Here is a 23,164-nt window from a genome sequence, read left to right as displayed (position 1 = left end):
GCTACACCTTGACATTCTCAGTGTGTTCTTGCTACACCTTGACATTCTCAGTTAGTGTGTTCTAGCTACACCTTGACATTCTCAGTGTGTTCTAGCTATACCTTGACATTCTCAGTCAGTGTGTTCTAGCTACACCTTGACATTCTCAGTGTGTTCTAGCTACACCTTGACATTCTCAGTATGTTCTAGCTACACCTTGACATTCTCAGTGTGTTCTAGCTACACCTTGACATTCTCAGTTAGTGTGTTCTAGCTACACCTTGACATTCTCAGTGTGTTCTAGCTACACCTTGACATTCTCAGTATGTTCTAGCTACACCTTGACATTCTCAATGTGTTCTAGCTACACCTTGACATTCTTAGTGTGTTCTAGCTACACCTTGACATTCTCAGTGTGTTCTAGCTACACCTTGACATTCTCAGTGTGTTCTAGCTACACCTTGACATTCTCAATGTGTTCTAGCTACACCTTGACATTCTTAGTGTGTTCTAGCTATACCTTGACATTCTCAGTGTGTTCTAGCTACACCTTGACATTCTCAGTGTGTTCTAGCTACACCTTGACATTCTCAGTTAGTGTGTTCTAGCTACACCTTGACATTCTCAATGTGTTCTAGCTACACCTTGACATTCTTAGTTAGTGTGTTCTAGCTATACCTTGACAGTTTCAGTGTGTTCTAGCCACACCTTGACATTCTCAGTGTGTTCTAGCTACACCTTGACATTCTCAGTTAGTGTGTTCTAGCCACACCTTGACATTCTCAGTGTGTTCTAGCTACACCTTGACATTCTCATTGTGTTCTAGCTATACCTTGACATTCTCAGTTAGTGTGTTCTAGCTACACCTTGACATTCTCAGTGTGTTCTAGCTATACCTTGACATTCTCAGTCAGTGTGTTCTAGCTACACCTTGACATTCTCAGTGTGTTCTAGCTACACCTTGACATTCTCAGTGTGTTCTAGCTACACCTTGACATTCTCAGTTAGTGTGTTCTAGCTACACCTTGACATTCTCAGTGTGTTCTAGCTATACCTTGACATTCTCAGTCAGTGTGTTCTAGCTACACCTTGACATTCTCAGTGTGTTCTAGCTACACCTTGACATTCTCAGTATGTTCTAGCTACACCTTGACATTCTCAATGTGTTCTAGCTACACCTTGACATTCTCAGTTAGTGTGTTCTAGCTACACCTTGACATTCTCAGTGTGTTCTAGCTACACCTTGACATTCTCAGTTAGTGTGTTCTAGCTACACCTTGACATTCTCAGTGTGTTCTAGCTATACCTTGACATTCTCAGTGTGTTCTAGCTATACCTTCACAGTCTCAGTTAGTGTGTTCTAGCTATACCTTGACAGTCTCAGTTAGTGTGTTCTAGCTATACCTTGACATTCTCAGTTAGTGTGTTCTAGCTACACCTTGACATTCTCAGTGTGTTCTAGCTATACCTTGACATTCTCAGTCAGTGTGTTCTAGCTACACCTTGACATTCTCAGTGTGTTCTAGCTATACCTTGACAGTCTCAGTTAGTGTGTTCTAGCTACACCTTGACATTCTCAGTGTGTTCTAGCTATACCTTGACATTCTCAGTCAGTGTGTTCTAGCTATACCTTGAAATTCTCAGTCAGTGTGTTCTAGCTATACCTTGAAATTCTCAGTCAGTGTGTTCTAGCTACACCTTGACATTCTCAGTGTGTTCTAGCTATACCTTGACATTCTCAGTCAGTGTGTTCTAGCTATACCTTGACATTCTCAGTTAGTGTGTTCTAGCTATACCTTGACATTCTCAGTGTGTTCTAGCTACACCTTGACATTCTCAGTGTGTTCTAGCTATACCTTGACAGTCTCAGTGTGTTCTAGCTATACCTTGAAATTCTCAGTTAGTGTGTTCTAGCTATACCTTGAAATTCTCAGTTAGTGTGTTCTAGCTATACCTTGACATTCTCAGTGTGTTCTAGCTATACCTTGACAGTCTCAGTGTGTTCTAGCTACACCTTGACATTCTCAGTGTGTTCTAGCTACACCTTGACATTCTCAGTGTGTTCTAGCTACACCTTGACATTCTCAGTGTGTTCTAGCTACACCTTGACATTCTCAGTTAGTGTGTTCTAGCTATACCTTTGTGCCTAGTTTATTTCAGTCTTCATACTCTTTTAAGAACATTCATGATGAATTTAATTGATATGACTTAATTTGTAATGTAAATATGGACGTAAATGAAATTCCCAATATTTCATTTTCATAGCCTTTTTAGCAATATACTTTGCCAAATTACATTTTTTAAAAATGCACATTAATTATTAAAGCTCACCATAATATTATATTAAATGATTATTATTTACCAATGAATGGAAACATGCATGATAAGGAAAACGCCATAATGTGGGATCCTTTATAAAATTCAGATCATACATGTTTGTATCCATTTGAAAATCGGTGGGTGTAACCTGTCAACAAAGGAACGAGTATACCCTCAATAATACAAACGAAACAGGCCTTACACCAGAGGAATGTATTATGTAATCAAGATTTATTTATTGACATAACATTGGTAAATCAATATTCGAGTTACTCTCTTTGCTTCATCGGGATAAAGGTGTTCGTTATCTTCACCTTTCATATATAAACACGATATGCAGGTGATAATGGAACATTGCTACATAAATATGGCAAGTTGACGGTGGAAAATCTGAAATCATCCCGTTGGTCATAGCTTGCCGTTAATATCTATTTTCAATGAAATATCTAAGTATGAAGCAGAAGTGGACGATTCTGTGGTGTCTTTTACCTCGAGTTCACAGGGATACATCGAATCAAAATATGAATGAAAATTATTACTCAATCAATTGCCTAACACGTGGTGTTCTGATTTTCCTTGGCCATCCAAATAACCAAATTTGAACCCTATCGAACAGGAACTGGACAGGCGCATCCGCCAACGAAAACCACTGCCTCAGACTCTGCAACAACTTATCCAAGTTCTGCAGTTACAGTGGAACATCCCTAGACAGTTTCTGAGACTTAATTGCGTCCATTAGAAGGATTAAACATCGCTTGTTGACCGGTCACACCCGTCGTAATCCGTCTGTCTTGATTATATTAACGGAGTCATCTATAGGCAAAATCAATATGAATTGAACGGACGAACAAATTGTATAAAACATTCAACCTAATGAGAAGTAATATTGTAAATATGACCATTATAACGAAATTCTGACTTTAAACGACTTTTGAACCCCTCTGTAACATCACCTTACTTGAAAATGACCTTCTTGGATTTGAAATTATTCATACATGCAGAACGTATAAAATATACTTATATCAAGATAAGAGTTATACTCATGTCCATATATATTTAATGTATATTACCAAATACTAATCATAGTTATAATAACCTTCCAGTGACATAGGTTGTTCTATCGCGAGTTTTTGGATACAATTCCCGACCATATTATATTCAGCAAAAATATTTACGCGAGTAATCAAAAAAATACAATGTTAAGTCCCAGGAACAAAACAGTCAATGCTGCAGAGGGTGTTGCGCTGGCACTGAGCCAACAAGCCCAGGAAACCTTGGAGACGGACATTTCAAACATGCCGAAGTTGTTGTTGGACATCATCGTGTGTTTGTCTAGCTTCATGTGGTTGCTGGTAAAAATAAGAATACCCACCACTATACTGCTCACTGAAACAAACACATTGTAGAAACATTAAAGTGTAGACTTATAGAGTGCATTTAAGGTAACTTCATGCTCGCAGTTTAATCTGATACAAGTTTTAAAAGAATATTTATTTCCATTCATTAGGGTTAAAACAAACAAATTATCAAATAAAAAGCATAGCTCGTCCCACTTTTTAAGATGCGAGACGTACATAAACAGAATAATTTATCACCGTCAGAAAATTGAAATTTTCCTTAAACAGCGTTATGAAAATTTCATACAAACTGGTTATGACGATATAATAGCAATTTCATGAAACTGTATCTTCACAAAAATATACAAAATGTCTGTAAAAATAAAGGAAATCTATCACATAATGGACTTGATAAAGAAATCAATAAAACTAGAGTTATTGCCCTTGGATACAATATTTTAAAACGTATCATTGATTATTGCGTATCATTGATTATTCATCTATAACTCAGACCTTTGAAATAGTTTATTACCAACAAGATTTTTTTTAAACAATAACTATCGGAAAAGACTTAACAAAATTTAAGTTCCTATCATGCATAAATATATTTGAACAAGAGATATTTGTAAAACATATATGCCTCCATGGTGCAAAATTGAAAAGGGTTATACACATGTATAATTAGATTGATAGTAATATCACCAGTTCGAAATATTGAGCAGACAATATCTTCCAATGTCAGGAGTGGATTGACCAAGTGACATAAAAATCAATAGGGGTCATCTACTCCTTATGTTGTACGAGTGTACCGGGTTTGGTGTCAGGGAAATAATTCTTAAAATATAGGATAAAATATATTAATATGTCCTGTTTAATAATTGACCTTTGACCTCAAAATCAATGGAGGTCGTCTTATCTTGACGATGTACCAGTGTACCAAGTTTGATGTCTGTCAAGCAAGGGGTTCTCAAGATATTAAGCGGACAATATATTACTATGTCCAGTTTGACCTTTGACCATCTGAGATCAAAATCAATAGGGGTCATGTTCTCCTGAATGTGTACCAGGGTACCAAGTTTGACGTCTGTCAAGAAAAAGGTTCTCAAGATATTGAGCGGACAGTATATTCCTATGTCCAGTTTGACATTTGACAATGTGAGCTCAAAATCAATAGGGGTCATCTTCTCCTGAAGATGTACCAGTGTACCAAGTTTGATGTCTGTCAAGCAAAGGGTTCTCAAGATATTGAGCGGACAAGGTATTTTTATGTCCAGAGTAGAATGACCTTTGAACTGAAAATCAATAGGGGTCCTCTTCTACTCACAACCAACTCACATATGATCAAGTGATTGGTTCTTAAACTATTGAGCGGACAACATGTGGTCTACCGACCGAAAGGTACAAACCATTATGCCCCTCTTCTTTGAAGGAGACAATGATGTTTTGAAACTACATGCATTGAGGAACAATTAAATATTACACCATTTAAGTGCCTTTATTGAGGAACAATGATATATTATACCTATAAAGATCCTTTATTGGGGAACAATGACATATTATATCAACAAAGTGCCTTTATTGAGGAACAATGATATATCATATCTTTAAAGTGCATTTATTGAGGAACAATGACATATTATATAGAGTGCCTTTATTGAGGAACAATGATATAGTAGGATATAGATAAAGTAATTAAAATGCATGTTTAAGAATGTTGGTTGGAACTTATTCAAAGGAACATGTCTTCATGTTTTCATTTTTCCCCATTTTAAGTGTTATTTTAGATTGTATAAAAAAGTACGTTATAATATATGTAAAGCAAATCATTTTCTGTGTGTAATGCGTACTGATGCTTTGACACTCGTCGATTGGTCTTTTGTTTACAACAACTGAACAAATTCGAGCTGGACATTTGTTGTCAATATTTAGCGCATGCGCAATAGCCTAGTCCAACAATTGGGTATTGTGAGGTTCGTTTTGAACTACATTGTATTTACGTTTGAAGTTGTTTTTCGTCATTCTACAGTGACGTCACACAGTATACGCGGCCTAAGAAATCGCTATCCCATAATACCCATCTGGAAGAGTTTGGTTAATGAGCAAATGAACTCTGGCGGAAGTTAAAAATTGCGTCACGACATACTGGTTCTTAGAGTTAATTTTCATGAGCCTTATATTTTGTCGTTATCTGAGGCTAGTTGTATCCCGCGCGTCAATCGTGGCCACGCCCAATACAACTAGCCCTCATATCGGTTTATCTAAAGTTTCAGCTTAGCCGAGGTGATTCAAGCATGCGATACTTTAGCAATGTCATCACAGGATGCATTACTTCCGGTTTACCTGAGATGATACTAGCAAGTAGAGTCATCACATGTGTGAGCAACATGTCAGCAGCGATGGAAAGGAAAAGGCACATCAGTATGAGGGCTACGGTCAGGACCGACATCCCCAGGGCCAGGGTACAAAACCCTCGGGACCGACGAATCCAGTTAAAGCCTGTAAATAGAATACTAAAAGTGTAAGCCTGTAAATAGAATACTAAAAGTATAAGCCTGTAAATAGAATACTAAAAGTGTAAGCCTGTAAATAGAATACTAAAAGTGTATGCCTGTAAATAGAATATTAAAAGTGTAAGCCTGTAAATAGATTACTAAAAGTGTAAGCCTGTAAATAGAACACTAAAATTGTAAACCTGTAAATAGAATACTAAAAGTGTATGCAAAAACCACTACATTATAATGCATTGTATCCGTTGAGTGTGGGTAATGCCATTATCTGATGCTTGGGAGGAATAACACACCCGAGAAAGCTGATATACATGGAGAGTGGAGGATATATACAATATTATAAAATTGAAAAGTTTTAAAGTTACCTTATTTAGTTTAAAATGCAGTTTTAGTACAAAGTAATCTGAAAAAATCAAAACCTCTGCTAAAATCGAACGCATGAACTACAGTTCAGCAGTCGACACCGTGGTATCGTCGATACCACGGAGCTATCCAACTAACAGATGCCGGTGATCGTAATTTATAAAAATTACAGCCATTATAGAATGATCAGTCAGGATTTTAAAATCACGATTTCAAACGACTGGATTCCCGTTGGGGGTCGGGTTAGAATAGGTCCTCAGTACCCCTTGCTTGTCGTAGAAGGCGACTAAATGGGACGGTCCTTCGGATGAGACCGCGGAAACCGAGGTGCCGTGTCACAGTTGGTGTGGCACGATAAAGAATCCTCCCTGCTCAAAGGAACTAAGCGCCGATGATAGGCCGAAATTTTGTAGCCCTTCATCGGTGTTATAGTGCCAGACTAACACCTATAGTGAGACTTCCCCCCGGAAGTCTGGATCTAGAGTGAGCCTTCCCCCAGGGAAGGCAGGCATGTCAACTGTTTATGAGTAAAACAGTCTCAATTGTGACGTAAAAAAAATCAAATATCGTTAAAACTGAAATAGAATGGAATTCTCTTCGTATTGATATCGAATCACCATGGTGTTTGTTACCTAACGTGGTTTTAGAACTGAAATGGAATTGAATTACATGTATCTTTCTATTGATATCGACGATATCGTGTCGATATTGAATCACGATCTTTTTACTTAACGGAGTGTTAGAACTGTAAAGAATTGAATCCTCGACAATAGCGTGTCGTTATCGAATCATGATTGTTTTTTGTAATGATTGCATGAGGACTGAATTACGATTGATTTCTCTTCATTTCGATATTGAATCACGATCGTTATGTTTAATCTAGTGTTAGAAGTTTCTGTTCCTGTCAATATCGAATCATTGTCGTTTTGTCAAACGTAGAGTTAGAACTGAAATGGAATCCAAATTATCAGAAACACAGACATACAGTAAAATCATATTTTGTGTATGCAGTATTGTTTGTGAAGTGGCGATATCGACATCGTAGGCAGACAATATGATGTGTATACTAAGACTATTAATTCAATCACGTTTAAAATAGAAATTGCCGATATCGTTGTGAGAATGCCATACACAACCATTACAAAATTATTATGATTCGATATCGACGTCATAAGCAGACATTATGTTGTGTATGCTAAGACTATTTATTGAAAAACGTTTGAATGAAAGGTGAAGATAACGAACAGTGATCAACCTCATAACTCCTTCAAGCAATACAAAATATATAGTTGGGCAAACACGGACCCCTGGACACACCAGAGGTGGGATCAGGTGCCTAGGAGGAGTAAGCATCCCCTGTGGTCCGGTCACACCTGGTGCCGATATCGATACGATATCGTTATAAGAATGTCGATATAGACATCGTAGACAGACATTATGCTGTATATACTAAGACTATTAATTCAAACACATTTAAAATAGAAATTGTCGATATCGATACGATATCGTTGTGTTAATGTCAATATCGACCTCGTAATCAGGTACGACGATATGGATTTGATATTGCCGATATCGAAATCGGATTAGATCCCCGACATGTATGCAAGTGAGTGAAAATGCCGTAGTCAGAAACCTGCTACAGAGGTACACCCCCACCACTCCTTTTTCAGACAATTCTTGATTTTTCCCATGATCATTAAACAAAAACAAATCAAAGATACCCGCAATCACACTAAAACATAAACATATGAGTAAAATATTCTCGAGAGGGACGTTAAACAGTATTCAATCAGGCGGGTTGGGAGAATTTAGAGTTTGTGAATTTAGTTTTACACAGAATATTGATGCAATAATGTCTTCCTCCTTATACAACAGTAATCAACTCTGATCTCATGGATAGAAATCTCCTAGCAGCAGCGACTGGTATCAGACAACGAACCGGTCCATAGATCCTAAATGAATGTCTTCCCTTAATTTAAGCTGAGGAATCTCATCGTACTAAAACGTATTTCTTCTGATAACCGTAAATTGCCTTAGCTTTTCTCTGTGATTCAGTTGGGCCTACGCTAAAATGAACTACAAATCAAAATCCATGCAGATTGTTTTACATATTGAAAGGTACATATATCATTTCTCTTAAATTAAAACTTTCAGATTCTATTATGAATATGCACGATTTCTTCACTACGTGGACTAATCAAATGTAATAATAAAATTTTGCTGAGGAAGAGCAAGGAATCCTATTGTCATTGTATTTTATCGTTTTAAGGGAATCAATAAAGAGAAATTATCCCATAGCCCAACAGTCACATTACATCGCAACAGTAATCAACTTCATTGGCATCAGCTAAAAAAGAATTCAGGGAAGGCACTGCTAACCTTGAGTATTGAAAATTAATTACAATTTTCTTTATTCTTTATCTGATGTACTCCAATGAATAATGGTGGGAAAACGTGTACAGCCCTGGAATGGGTGATGCAGGTATGCGAGGGCATTTGAATGTTTTAATCACGATTTTAATGTTAACATTTCCCATGAGTACAGCAAAATTGCTATTAAAACGCTGACAATCTCTATTGCTGCATCATAACAATGTAATTTTGAACATGTTTCTATATGAATAATTCTTTTAATCTTATAGAAGAACACGAAATCCCATGCAATCTTTCTATGAGGGTTATATTCTTCCTTAGTTTCATTTCATAACCTTTGTGCTGCTTTTCCTTGGGTTTGCAGAATGTTTTGTCATCGCAGATTAAACGTATATTCGGGGATTATTCAATCAATCAATGCCCAAAGTTTGCCTTCTTCCACGTGAAAACCGAATCACGGCTACTCGGGTTTGGAAAATAGCCCTCTTTCAAATTGGTTACCATGATGTCCAAACTCATACGAGCTAGATCCCTTTCGGTATCCATTTCATCATCGTTTGAAACAAATGGTTCATTTCAATTTCATAGCTTTCTCAAGCTAAAATAAGATCAGATCATCAGTTGATAAAAAATGTAGACCTAAATCATGTAAATCTCCAATGTCCATATACTGACAGAATTAAAAAAAACTCAACATATCATAGTTTTCCAAATAATTTTTGGATAACATGTTTATAAAAACAAAATTGCAAGCAAAAAGCTGGTTTTTAAAGTCTATGACCTGTTGTGCCCGTATTCATTCAAATGAGGCGAGTAGCATTGCACGAAATTTTCCGGGCGCTATTCAAAACGAATGAAGAGGTAAAAACGAGTTTTGTTTTGATGAAATTCATCAAACCATTGGTATGCGGGAAGTAGCAAGACGTTATGATATTCATCCCTGTACAATAAGACGTCTGTTGTCACGGTGTCAATAAATGATCGCCCACGACCTTGTCGACCGTTTGTGACAATGCCATGTCAAGAAGTGTACGTAAGACAACATCACTTGTGGGAAAGGTTTACGGCGACTGCGACAATGGTGCGGCAAACGATTGGACGTCACGGTAGGTCCATTAATTCAAGAACAGTATCTTATAGGAGTTATGAGATTGATCACTGTTCGTTATCTTCACCTTTCATCCAGAATGTTGAAACGCCTTGGGGCCACCTGCAGAGAATTTTAACAAGAGTTATCAAAAGACAACTTAGCTCGCCGGGAAGCAGGACTCTACTTAAGCTAGCACTTTAGTGTTTGAAAAAATTCGTCAAAGTCCACGTTCACTAGGTCAAAAGCTTTGATACCATATCAATGGCCTGGTCATGTGGCATCTAAATCTGAAATATCTATTCCTTATCCTTTTGGTTCTAAATCTGAAATATCAAATCCCTATCCTCTTGGTTCTAAATATGAAATATCAAATCCCTATCCTCTTGGTTCTAAATATGAAATATCAAATCCCTATCCTCTTGGTTCTAAATATGAAATATCAAATCCCTATCCTCCTCGTTCTAAATATGAAATATCAAATCCCTATCCTCCTCGTTCTAAATATGAAATACCAAATCCCTATCCTCTTGGTTCTAAATCTGAAATATCAAATCCCTATCCTCCTCGTTCTAAATATGAAATACCAAATCCGTATCCTCCTGGTTCTAAATATGAAATATCAAATCCCTATCCTCTTGGTTCTAAATCTGAAATATCAAATCCCTATCCTCCTGGTTCTAAATCTGAAATATCAAATCCCTATCCTCCTCGTTCTAAATATGAAATATCAAATCCCTATCGTCCTGGTTCTAAATCTGAAATATCAAATCCCTATCCTCTTGGTTCTAAATATGAAATATCAAATCCCTATCCTCTTGGTTCTAAATATGAAATATCAAATCCCTATCCTCTTGGTTCTAAATCTGAAATATCAAATCCCTATCCTCTTGGTTCTAAATATGAAATATCAAATCCCTATCCTCCTGGTTCTAAATCTGAAATATCAAATCCCTATCCTCTTGGTTCTAAATATGAAATATCAAATCCCTATCCTCCTGGTTCTAAATATGAAATATCCTCGTGGTTCAAAAGATATAGTCAAGGTTAATACTTTTGAGAAGTAGGTCAAAGTCCAAGGTAAATAGTTCTGGTAACAAAAGAATTGTCTTTTCATGAGGCATCTACATATAAAATATTAAGCCCTATCCCTATAGATGGTTTTCCATCGAAGCGATTAAGCAAGAGTTAATTCCCATTGGCCGCCATATTGTAGGTTAACATGCCCGGATTCCTTCATTATTCAACCAAAATTAGCCTTGTTATTATAGTCACTGAGGTGGAGATAAACTGTTTTTCTTATTAATATACATTTGTTAATGCATCTTTTACTTCATAATTGCAATATTGCAAAGATTTTTCCCCCATATATTTCCTATGTTCTAAGTTCTTTTCATGAGGCATCTATATGTGAAATATGAAAACCCTATCTCCCTTGGTTTCAAAAATAAAGCTCAGTTAAAGGCTTTTATCCTTAAATTATGACGCATCATGTGGGGATCCGGATTAGAATACAGGACGTGAACTCAAGTGCCTAGTACGAGTAAGCAGCACTGTCGACCGGTCACACTCGATGAGAGCCCTATACCTTGATCACGTAAACGGAGCAATTCGTAGTAACAAAAAAGAACGGCATAACAATTGGTCATTCCCAGAACAAGCTCTTGCGTATCGAATCTGCTGATAGACATAAACACCATATGCAGATGATAATGGAATATCATCATACAACAGCACTGTTTCCGGGTTTATAACGCGGGTTCGGAAAACGATAGGATCAATAACAAAAAATTATGTAGATCAATCATATAATACATCTATGTATTCATGCGCCACATAAAGAAAACAACATACCATCCTTTGAAGTTGAGGACTCTGTTAGAATTGACGGTAAAGGGCACGCAATTGTCATCAAAGTTGTTCTAGGATGTATTTAGGGTTAAGATTGAAATTTCTATTTCAGTTAATGTCGCATTCGACAGCCTAAGTTTAATTTCCCAAACCGTGACGGAGCAGACTAAGTCAAACAATAGCAGCACAAAAATGGTTTCCATGTGTAAGTGATCAGTCTCATAACTCCCACAATGGAATACAAAATAAAGAGTTGGACAAACACCCTGAACATACCAGTCTAGGAGTGAACATTCCCTGCCGACCTGTCACACCCACCGTGAGCCCGTTAAGACAATCGAAGTACGTTGCATTAAATTTACCACTAAATTAGATGAATGAATCACTGTTTAGGAATACAAAAATCACCGTTGAAGTGAAAGAAAAACGAACAAGAGGCTCATAGGTCACATCGTTTACCTGAGTCATCTTGGTCCATATCTAAAGACTTTCCATATATATTTGCATGTAAAACCTTAGTCCCTATTGTGGTCCCAACCTACCCCTGGAGGCCATGATTTTTACAAACTTGAATCTGCACTATGTCAGAAAGCTTTCATGTAAATGTCAACTTCTTTGGCCCAATGGTTCTTGAGAAGAAGATTTTTAAAGATTTTCCCTATATATTTGTATGTAAAATTTTCATCCCCTATTGTGACCCCCAACATACCTTCGGGGGCCATACTTTGAACAAACTTGAATCTGCACTATGTCAGGAAGCTTTCGTGTAAATCTCAACTCTTCTGGCCCAGTGGTTCCTGAGAAGAAAATTTTTAAATGACCCCACCCTATTTTTGCATTTTTGTGATTATCTCCCCTTTGAAAGGAACATGGCCAAACTTGAAAGCCCTTCACCCAAGGATGCTTTTGGCCAAATTTGGTTGAAATAGGCCCAGTGGTTCTGGAGAAGAAGTCGAAAATGTAAAAGGTTTACAGACACACAGACAACGGACAACAGGCGATCAGAAATGCTAACTTGAGCTTTCAGCTAAGGTGAGCTAAAATACATGAAATCCCCGTTCTGCACTATCAAGTTTACTATGTCGTTTTTTCATTAGCATGAGGAAAACTGACGATTCTTTGTATGAACCCAGCTCTTTGAGAGGAATAGTAACCAGCTTTGACTGTCAGCTACGCCGTCACTACGTCGATATAATTATAATTACACTAACATTAGCCCTAATGTCGCACAAGTGCGAGATGTTCTCAGCAAACAAAACAAGATGTGTTTGTGAAACACAAATGCCCCCGATAATGGCCAATTCCGAAGATGACCAAGGTCACAAGGACAAATATCTTGGTACCAATAGAAAGATCTTGTCGTCAAGAAATACTCATGTACAATATGAAAGCTCTAATGTTTACCATTTAGAAGTGATGACCAATGTCATTATTTTTAAAAGTAGGTCAAATGTCAAGGTAAAAAAGGTTAGTACCAACGGAAAGGTCTTGTCACAAGGAATACTCATGTGAAATATAAAAGCTCTATCACTTACTGTTCAAATCTTATAAACAAGGTTAAAATTTTCAAAAAGTAGGTCAAAGTCACAGGGTCAAACATGTTGGTACCCACGGGAAGGTCTTGTCACAAAGAATACTCATGTGAAATATCAAAGCTCTATCACTTACTGTTCAAAAGTTATTAGCAAGGTTAAAGTTTCAGACAGAATGACAAAAACAATATGCCCTCCGATCTTCGATCTCGGGGGCATAAAAATGTTAAAACGAAAAGGAATGGGTAAGATGACCAAACAAGAGTACCACAGACGGTCCAATATACGCCCGTCGGACAGTGAAATTCAACCTGGAAGCATAGTGTCACTCTGAATTGACATAACAGACATTCTGAATAGAAAAACCTATGTATTTCTCTGAGAGTAAGGTTGTGACAAAATGTTGGTGCAATATTTATCTATGATGATAAAAAGTCAAGGAAACCATTTGATCTACTTTTAGCCCTAAAGTAGGTCATGGTGCACCAATTAAGTTGAAATGTGAACTGATTATGTATTTCTTTGAGAGGGGGTTGTGACTAAATTTCAGAGCAATACCTGTGACCATTCCAAAAAAGAAAATCTGGAAAACTGTTTGACCTACTTCTGCCCCTAAAGTACTATAGATCACAGTGCACCAATCCAGCTGAAATGTTTACTGCACTTGCCTTCCTCCGAGAGAAAACCTTTGACTAAATATCAGGGCAATATCTGTATCCATAATGGTAAAAAGCCCAGAAAACTGTTAGACTTATTTTTTTCCAAAACAAATAGGTCAAAGATGGACCAATCCAGCTGAAATGCAAATTGAACTTGTATTCCTCTGAGTGGAAGCTCGTGTGTATATTTCAGGGCAATATCTGTATCTGTAAGGGAAAAACGTCCAGAAAACAGACGTACGGACATCGCTATAACATAAAAAAGGGCGTATTAAAAGTGATCCAATAAATAATGAAAAAGGTCCATGAATTAAGCAACAGTGGTCAGTTGAGTGAACAATCACCTGACCGTATCCTTCAGGCCCTGTGGTTTTATAACACTGTACCTTTCGGTTTGAGGGGATCTGTAGAACAACGCGGCCAAACCCCATCGATGTCCGGTTCTTATTTACAACGCTATGCTGAGAAACGCCCGAGTAATTACAGTTCGGGGACAGATCTATTTTACTTGGCTTCTTTAACAAACTCTTACCTTCTGCTGCAGTTGTAAAAATAAACTGGGAAGTATGTATGATGGTTTAGTGCTCATGTATTGAAACTGGAAAACGTCTTTCAAATCAGTGCCCAGAAATATCTAGCCAGTAAACTGAATGACAATATCCCAGCAAACCAAATCATGCAAATATAAGGTCACAAAAATATCATCAACAATTACAGTAGCATCAACGAAAATTAACACAAACATCCCGAATCCTTCACTTTGAAACACCCCACAATCCACCATCTCGTCATCTCAAGTGAATTATGTGTCCACTCAATAATCCTCGGCTTCAACATCTGTTCGCGGATTTCAGTGGATATTTGGCGGAAACATTCATTATGGAAATTTCAATACTCACATACATCATTAAAAATTAAACTCAAACAAACCTGCCATCTCGACAAAGCAAGATTGCCCCGTCGTTGACAGTGACCCCGATTAACTTTGGGTCATGCGAGGTCAGCGCGTGCTGACATAGATACAAAATTGTCATCTTCTTAGTTTTACTACAATCTTATCATATTAATTCTGGTTTTATCTGTTGTTTTATAATGACATAACTTAAAATTCCAATGCAGCTATCACGTTGCTGTGTTTATCTTTAGATCTTATTTCTTACGCTTAAGGAAATTTTTCAGACGCTTCAAAGAGGCTTACCTCGAAATGAAAACAATCCCTTCCTTATATAGAAACGTAACATGGAAAGTAATAAAAGTATGCGTTAATTGATCAACAGAATCTTACACTTGTGCTATTGTTCATGAAATTTATGAAATATGTTACCGGGTTTAATATATCCGGCAACTCAATGCATATGCCAATAAGCATTCCTTGGAGTTTTTTTATTTGCTACATAAATTTTGGAAGTTAAACGATGTAGAAGCTGAAGTCATCCCGTTTACCATAAAATTGAGTTGTTAGTTTGCTGTTAACATCTATGTTCTATAAATATCCAAGTACGAAGTAGATGTGGAAGACTCTGCGATGTTTCACTTTGAGTTCACTGGGATTAATCGAATCGACATATGAATGAAATAGATTATTAATAAATGAAAGGTGAAGAAAACGAACAGTGATCAATCTCGTAACGCTTATAAGCAATACAATATAGAGAGTTGGGCAAACACTGACCCCTGGATATACCAGAGGTGGGATCAGGTGCCTAGGAGGAGTAAGCATCCCCTGTCGACCGGTCCCATCCGCTGTGAGCCCTTTATCTTGATCATGTAAACGGAGTTATCCGTATTCAAAATTAGTGTGCTAAAACGGCCTAATAATCGGTATGAAACAAGTCAGACAGCATTTGACCCAATGATAGGTTGTATTGACGAACTAGATCGTTATAACGTCCATAGAATTTGCGAAATGCTGACTTCAATCGAGACTGTTGAAACCCTTGTACCATCAACTTGTTTGTCAGTAGCTTTCTTCGATTTAAAAACTGACTATACGCAGAACAAGCTCTTGCATATCGAATCAGTTGAGAGATATAAACACCATATGTAGGTGATAATGGAATATTGCTACATAAATATGGGAATTTGACAATGGAGAAGATGAAATCATTCCGTTTGTCATAAAGTTGAATTGTTAGCTTGCCATTAATATCTATTTTCAATAAAATATCTAAGTATGAAGAAGAAGTGGACGACTCTATGGTGTGTTTTATTTAGAGTCCACAGAGATATATCGAATCAAGATATGAATGAAAATTAGCATTGTTAATAGACAAAACGTCGCCTATATATCTAAATGTCGAATTGAATGCCACAGCTAGAGGTTTTTAGCATTGTTAATAGACAAAACGTCGATATGTTGCATTGAAGGCCACAACAAGATTTTTTCTCTCTTCACGTTGAAGTTTTTGGATAAATTCTGCTTCATGTGAATATAAAAACAGGTCAGGTAACAAAGGAACACAATTCATACCCATGGGAATTCCAGCAGACTGTTGGAAGACCTGATCACGAAAGACTACGAAGATATTGTCAATAAGTAACTCCAGAGTGCTTGTGCGTGGAATCAGAGTGGTGTTTAACAAAGTAATTTTTCGGATGACTAATCACTAAATATGAATATTCCCGTTTTCCATATTTGTTCAAGAAGCAATTGTCTATAATGTCAAAAAGTTTATGGTGAGGAATAGTAGTGTTGAAAAGTCATACGTTTCGATGTTGTTGATTGAGAAAAGCTTGGCCATTTCAAGTTTACTAAAAGTTCTTTACAATCTACATTTGATTTACCACTTCTGGTATATCTAGTGGTACAGTACGTTCGAAGTTTCTCCTTTACAGCTGTTAATATTTTCGTGATGAGCAAGGATGGTAGAACACTTACTGGATCCAGCAATGTATCTTCGTTTCTAAGGCTTTTCAACTTTTTATGAAATTTAGGAATCCAGTAAAGGTACGGTAACTCATATTCATCCGACCCATAGACTTGGATATCAAATGTGTCTAAAACTGAAGCATGGTTTTGAAAAATTTCATCTTTTGAAAGGGCAGTTGTAGTATAAGTACAATGTACCAATTACAACATAGACAGCTCTGGTTACTTTATCACTCAATTCTTTGAAATCTTTTAATACACCATTTTTAAACATTGTCACTCCAAGGTTCTAGTACCCTTTGTCAACTACCTCCACAACAAAACCAACTATGCACTATGAAAAGGTTTACAATTCATTTACGAAATACATGTTTTACAATTTTTGCTATATTAGTAATTACTGAGAGAGAAAGAGGGATCTATGTTTGAACTATTGCCTGGTCAGCGTTGAAATATTACACGAGTGTGAATTTCATTGCTTCATCGGTTGAAACATTAGATATTGACACCGTAAATTGATTGATTGTATCTTGCTGAACGAGACGTTCGAGAATTTTTCACTCATATGGAGACGTCACCAAGACCGGTGAAGGGCTTCAAATTTAAGCCTATGCGCTTACGGCTATTGAGCAGTGAAGGTTCTTTAGCGTACCACACCTACTGTGACACGGGCCATCCGTTTTTAACGTCATCTCCGAGGACCCGTGACATTCACACCTGATGCCGAGCGTTTGGTGATGGAACTGTCACTACCTGTTTTAACGACTTAGGTCTGTCGCGGCCGGGATTTGAACCCCGGCCTTCCACATGCGGGGCGAACGATCTAACCTCTCTGCCACCGCGGTGGTAAAACAAAACTATCTTCGTTGTCACAGTTAACAGTATATAGCTGGTGTAAACTGGAAGAGAAATACTCTCATTGGACTGTAAGGTGTAAAATCATTCTTAACAATTACAATTGTACATTACAAAGGTGCTTTCTATCATTGAGATTGAACACTTTTGTCTACTGCTACAGTACTTCCGAAATTTGTGAAAATTTCAATATGACAACCTCGACTTGAAATAAAAGATAATAAAAAGGAAATACAACGGAGTTATTCTTGTTTGAGATGTAATTTAGGATAATGATTCAAAAAAAGTATTGAAACATAAAACAAAATTTCTAATCGTCATACATTATCAACAATCATAAAACGCGTGGAATGTGCGTGTTTATAAACATTTCCCATACATTAAAATCCGACGATGATATCTCAAGGCTTTTAAGGTCTCTAAACCAAGAAAACGTGTAAAGAAAATCAATCAACACACTACTAAGAAAAACAAGATGGAATTTACAAGAGGACTGTAAAGGCCATTAGAGTAAAACACAATGAAGAACTTCATTTTCAGTGTTGCATTTTGAACACGTTTTAGAAGCGGATGTCCTTGATTTGTCGTTATCAGAAAAGAAGCGTAATTCTTCTGATGTTTCTGCAGTACAAAATTATGGCCTGGACCAATATTTGTAACTTTGAAGTTGACCTAGATCTTGGCCAGTGTAATACACACTGTTTAGTTATAGGGAACCCTAATGCCAACTTTCAGATAGTCCATTATTGACCATTGTCAGCTGACCATGGTGCATGTTGGAGAGAAATGCCACTGAGATTGTCTTATACGAAAGGTCAGGTCACAATGTTTGAATTAGATTTATACAATTTACATAGATATGACCCAGACAATTATTCATCTGGAATTTCTTTCTTTGGATGGCCTTCAAGACCAGTCACCAGGACAAATTGTCTGCCCACAGCAAGTTTTGACTCCTCGAGCAGGAGTTTGATCTTCATTACATTTTAGCTTCATCGCTTGTTTTTTACGGAAATAGCTTGTAAAACACATATCGAACCCAATCAAAGCTTTTTTCAAAGACAAGAAACTAATGACATTTAGTGTCCTTTAGCTATCGGTATATCGTCAACTGCCCTATTTCGGTGACTGACCAGAATCGGTGACCTTTTGTTTACGTGTGCGCGTTGTCGTTTCCGGGTGTAGATTGCGTCATCAATTTCGCCGTAGTGTTTGCAAACATATATAGGTACAGTACGTCTTCAATTTTTTTCCGAAAATGAACTACTAGAAGGAGCGTATGCCAAAAATCAACACGAGCATCCAAAGAATAAGCCCATTTACTTATTACTTGTTCAAGCAAACCTTCAAGTTAATTTAAAGTATACCAAAAGTCTAAAATTCTACACTATGTTATTTTATTCAATGACGTTTAGTTGCACATTCCTCCTGTATATACGTTTTAACAGTTACAAACTTTTGGCAAACCATATGACTGAAAAATTGTTGAGTGTGGCGGAAAACATCAAATCAAATCAAATATATTAACAATGGTCACCGAAATAGGTGACGTCACCGTTTTAGGACCACAAAGTGACGTTTTTTGTTACGAAAATATATTCAATTAACGTACCAACGAATTTGGAATTTTTGGATGAAAGTAAAGGAATTTAATTACTTTAAAGGTAGGTGTGTAATTTATTTATTTAATCCAAGTGATTAATGAGAAAATCGCTGTTTACCACTAAGGTCAACGAAGCTGGTCAGTCGACGATATATTTACCCTAAACTGTTCATATTCATAAGAGAATCAGTCACAATTTTAAGTTCGAGGATATAACACAGTGGTGTCCACTTATGACAATCATTTACTGAATTAGTAAATAAGAGTCCCTCCCCAGTGTCTAAATATATTTAGTCATAACCTCCCTTTCAGAGAAATGGATAAGTTCACATTTCAATTTAATTGGTGCACCATGACCTACTTCAGGGCTAAAAGTAGATCAACTGGTTTCCTGGACTTTTTATCATCATAGATAGATATTGCATCGACATTTTGTCACAACCTCACTCTCAGAGAAATACATAATCAGTTCACATGTCAGATGAGAAAGATGGATTGGTGCACAATGACTCACTTTAAGGCTTTTCTATTGTTCCAGGTTGAATTTCACTGTTCGACGGGCGTATATTGTTCCGTTTGCGGTACTCTTGTTAGGCAATTGAAGCGAGTGGATATTTTTTATCTGGGTCAGAGTGCAAGTGTAGCACGATAAAGATCCCTCCCGGCTCAAAGGCGGTAATGACGTCTCCATATGAGAGAAAAATTCTCGAGCGGGAATTTAAACACTATGCAGCCATCCAACTACATTGTAAAGCTTGTGACGGGCGTATTACGTACCACTTTATTCATTATATATTGTTTGCAAGGTCGAAGAGTAAAGGTCTTGATAGTATTATAGGCACGTAGCCAGAAAGAAAATGAAATGTACGCAAAGTAAGGCAAGGGGGTTGGGGGCTGCCTTGAGTTGTTAGCTATGTAGTATAAGATACATGTTTGTGTGTGTATATATATATATATATATATATATATATATATATATATATATATATATATTAACCCTTTAACGCCCAGTGACGCCTTTTATGTGCCGACGGAAAACTCGAAAATTTCTGGTAGTTAAAGGGTTAAAAGAAATAGAATAAACAGTACACAAAGTTAAAAATTTAACGCAAGCGCTTTCATTTTATAATCCTCAGGCGTTACATTTTAAAATAGTTTTGAAATGGTCTGACGTCATAAAGGCGTCCCAACATTTCACGTACATAACGACGTCATAAACGAATGAAGGGAAAAGGTTTTTATATATATATACATAGTGTTACATGGTATTATAATTGTGACATCAGTTTCTAAGGTATAAAGATCGAAAATTTTAAGTTATTTCAAATATATGATAAAACCAATTGGAACGTATCTCTTGATTCAATAATTTTTGAAAATAAATTTAAAAGACGTGTATTGACAAAATTAGCCAAAATATTTCAAGTTTAAATCAAGCAATAAGCGATTTATATGATTTTTAGCGTTAAAATGGAGGGGTATAACCGAATTTCAGAAAAACTGCCTCCGTGAAATAAAATAAATTTATCATGAACATGTTCTTCAAGTTTTCCTCTGAAAAACTGTCGCTTTGAAATTTTGTTGCACGAGAGCATTATTTTGTAAATTTCAAAAAATCGAAACGACTTCACTGGTATTATTTTCAACTTCACCTGTACGTTAATTTTCCTTAGTAATGTATGGTCTACTGCGTGGTTCAGTGGATAAGGCCGTCGACTCTTATATGTAATTTTAAAAGCTGTTTTCTATTTCTCAAATGACCGGGTTCGACTCCCTCACGAACCCGGTCGTTTTAAAAATAGAAAATATCTTTACATATAAGGGTACCCACTGGACCACGCAGTAGACCATACATGAGGCTCTTTTCTATCGTTTTTAACAATTTCGATTCATTCCAATTTATCGATTCATATATATACGCCATGTTTGATGTACTGAAGTTTCCACTTCCGATTGTCAAGTTATTTGGATATGCCATATAAGGTAGTATTAACAACAATGGACGAATACGGAGGAAAAAGCTATTCCGTCGGTATTGGAAAGGTTAAAATTCAATACCAAGTTAAAAACGAACCGCAGAGTGTAAATTCTTTCAGCAGCCATTTGATTTTCCTAGCTTTGTCGAAATGGCTCGAGTAACTACATTTTCGCGCTGATTGTCAATGTTTAGGTTTTTCAGTAGATCCACCTACTAGATATCGCGATGACAAGCATGGCGGAGCAGACGAAGAATTCTGCATGCTGTACATGATATTTAATGAAAACCACCTTTATTAGACATGTCCAAGCACAAAGTTGGTGCTCCTTTTGGTGTACACAACATTTTGGGACTAATACACGGAGCTTATCGGTTATTCATAAAATTATTTTGCACCATTGCGGAGATCCTAAGGAATTGTAGCCCTATCTCAAAAACGTCAGAATGAAAAGATCGGATAGGGCTACATTATTGCAGCTACTATTCAACATGCAAGTGTCACAACTTATCAAGATTTAAGCATGGGTAGCAATAACAGTACTTTAGAAGTTTACCTTGTGTTTTAAATGGAGGTATGCAATTTTCTTCCGATAGAAATTTTGTACAAACTCTTGTTTCCCAAAGTCCAACGACGACATAAGCTGTGAAAAAATTTTGGGTACCATATGTTGAGTAAAAGCCGTCACTAGAACCTTCATAGGATAAGTTCATGGTTTGCAGTAAATGTTCCGTAAATCCACTCTCTCCTAGATATGAAAAGTTCATTTCCTTCTCCCAATCCTCGAATGATAGGCTCGATATATTTGGATTTGAGCTCACATCATTAGAGTTTTCAAAACTAGAAGGGTCGCTAGCAGCCAAAGTACTGAAGTCATGAGTAAACTCCAGATATTTCCAAGAAGGTACGAAAAATCCGATTAGAAATATGATCAACGTGATACTTGCTGAAAAAATGCTAATGCGAAGAAAAATTGTAGATTCATAAAAGGCTTGATTAAACCTGTCCACCATAATCCCCCAGTCTATGTACATCAGACGTCAAAAACGGATATAGCGAACATCGCTCGTGTTGTCATATATTATACGCTGATCAATAGTCTGACGGTGTCTACTGAATTAAAACCTTCAGTACAACCTGGTGTAGAAATACCATCTGCAGATGACCGTTCTTCATCGCACGGTGAGACATGTTTGTAAAGATTCATCAATATTGACACCAGATATCCTATCCCTTTAAAGTTTTACACTGTTGATGCATGCATGTATCAAATGTTACACAATTTCTTCGTTTTTCGGTGTATTTGCTCGGTCTCCACAACTAACTGTTACTCAGTGCAATAATGAAGAGCAAAGCATTGTCCCGAAACTATAATAGACGGTTAGGTTGAATATAATACACATTTTCAATCAAATTTCTAGGTAGTGTTACTTTCCACGTGTTTGTTTGAAAACTTTGCTTTATCTATTATATGAATCTGACAAGGGATTCATCGGTTCAAGCTGTGTAGAATTTTAAACCTGCGAAAATATTCAGTTTCTTGTTTCATATCAAATTGGCATTTGCTGTTGTGAAAAATATAAATCATCGTTACCTAACATTAACATTGGTCGAGATACAGGACTCACGGCGGGTGTGACTGGTCGACGGGGGATGCTTACTCCTCCTCGGCGCCTTGGTTCCACCTCTGGTGTGTTTAAGGGTCAGTGTTTGCTCAACTCTCTATTTTGTATTGCTTATAGGAGTTACGAAATTGATCACTGTTCGCTATATTCAACTTTCATGAAATAGCCCCAAAAATGGATATCCATACAAGGGAGCTGCATAGCTGTACCTTCATGGCAAGAAATTGGG

The 23,164-nt window shown here is 36.9% G+C and overlaps 1 protein-coding gene across 1 annotated transcript; it reads right to left on the bottom strand.

Annotated features, from left to right (window-relative positions):
- Positions 1-3,338: 3,338 nt before the first annotated feature.
- On the bottom strand, positions 3,339-22,323 carry LOC125646788 (uncharacterized). The gene is made up of 3 exons (XM_056141666.1): positions 21,867-22,323; positions 5,976-6,131; positions 3,339-3,684 (listed from the first exon to the last, which is right to left on the bottom strand). Exons 1-3 carry the CDS (start codon positions 22,321-22,323, stop codon positions 3,482-3,484), a joined length of 816 nt encoding a protein of 271 aa, XP_055997641.1. The 3' UTR covers positions 3,339-3,481.
- Between the last annotated feature and the right edge of the window lie 841 nt (positions 22,324-23,164).

This window comes from Ostrea edulis, chromosome 6 (assembly GCF_947568905.1).
Source record: "Ostrea edulis chromosome 6, xbOstEdul1.1, whole genome shotgun sequence".
In the NCBI taxonomy this organism is placed as follows: domain Eukaryota; kingdom Metazoa; phylum Mollusca; class Bivalvia; order Ostreida; family Ostreidae; genus Ostrea; species Ostrea edulis.
Note: the sequence above shows the minus strand (reverse complement) of the source record. Positions and strands in the feature narration are given on the sequence as shown.

Coding starts and splice junctions, on each gene's coding strand:
- LOC125646788 (XM_056141666.1), bottom strand. CDS start 22,323: ATGGTGGACAGGTTTAATCAAGCCTTTTATGAATCTACAATTTTTCTT. Junction 6,132..21,866: donor ACCTCCATTTAAAACACAAG/GTAAACTTCTAA, acceptor TTCTATTTACAG/GCTTTAACTGGATTCGTCGG. Junction 3,685..5,975: donor ACTTGCTAGTATCATCTCAG/GTAAACCGGAAG, acceptor TGTTTGTTTCAG/TGAGCAGTATAGTGGTGGGT.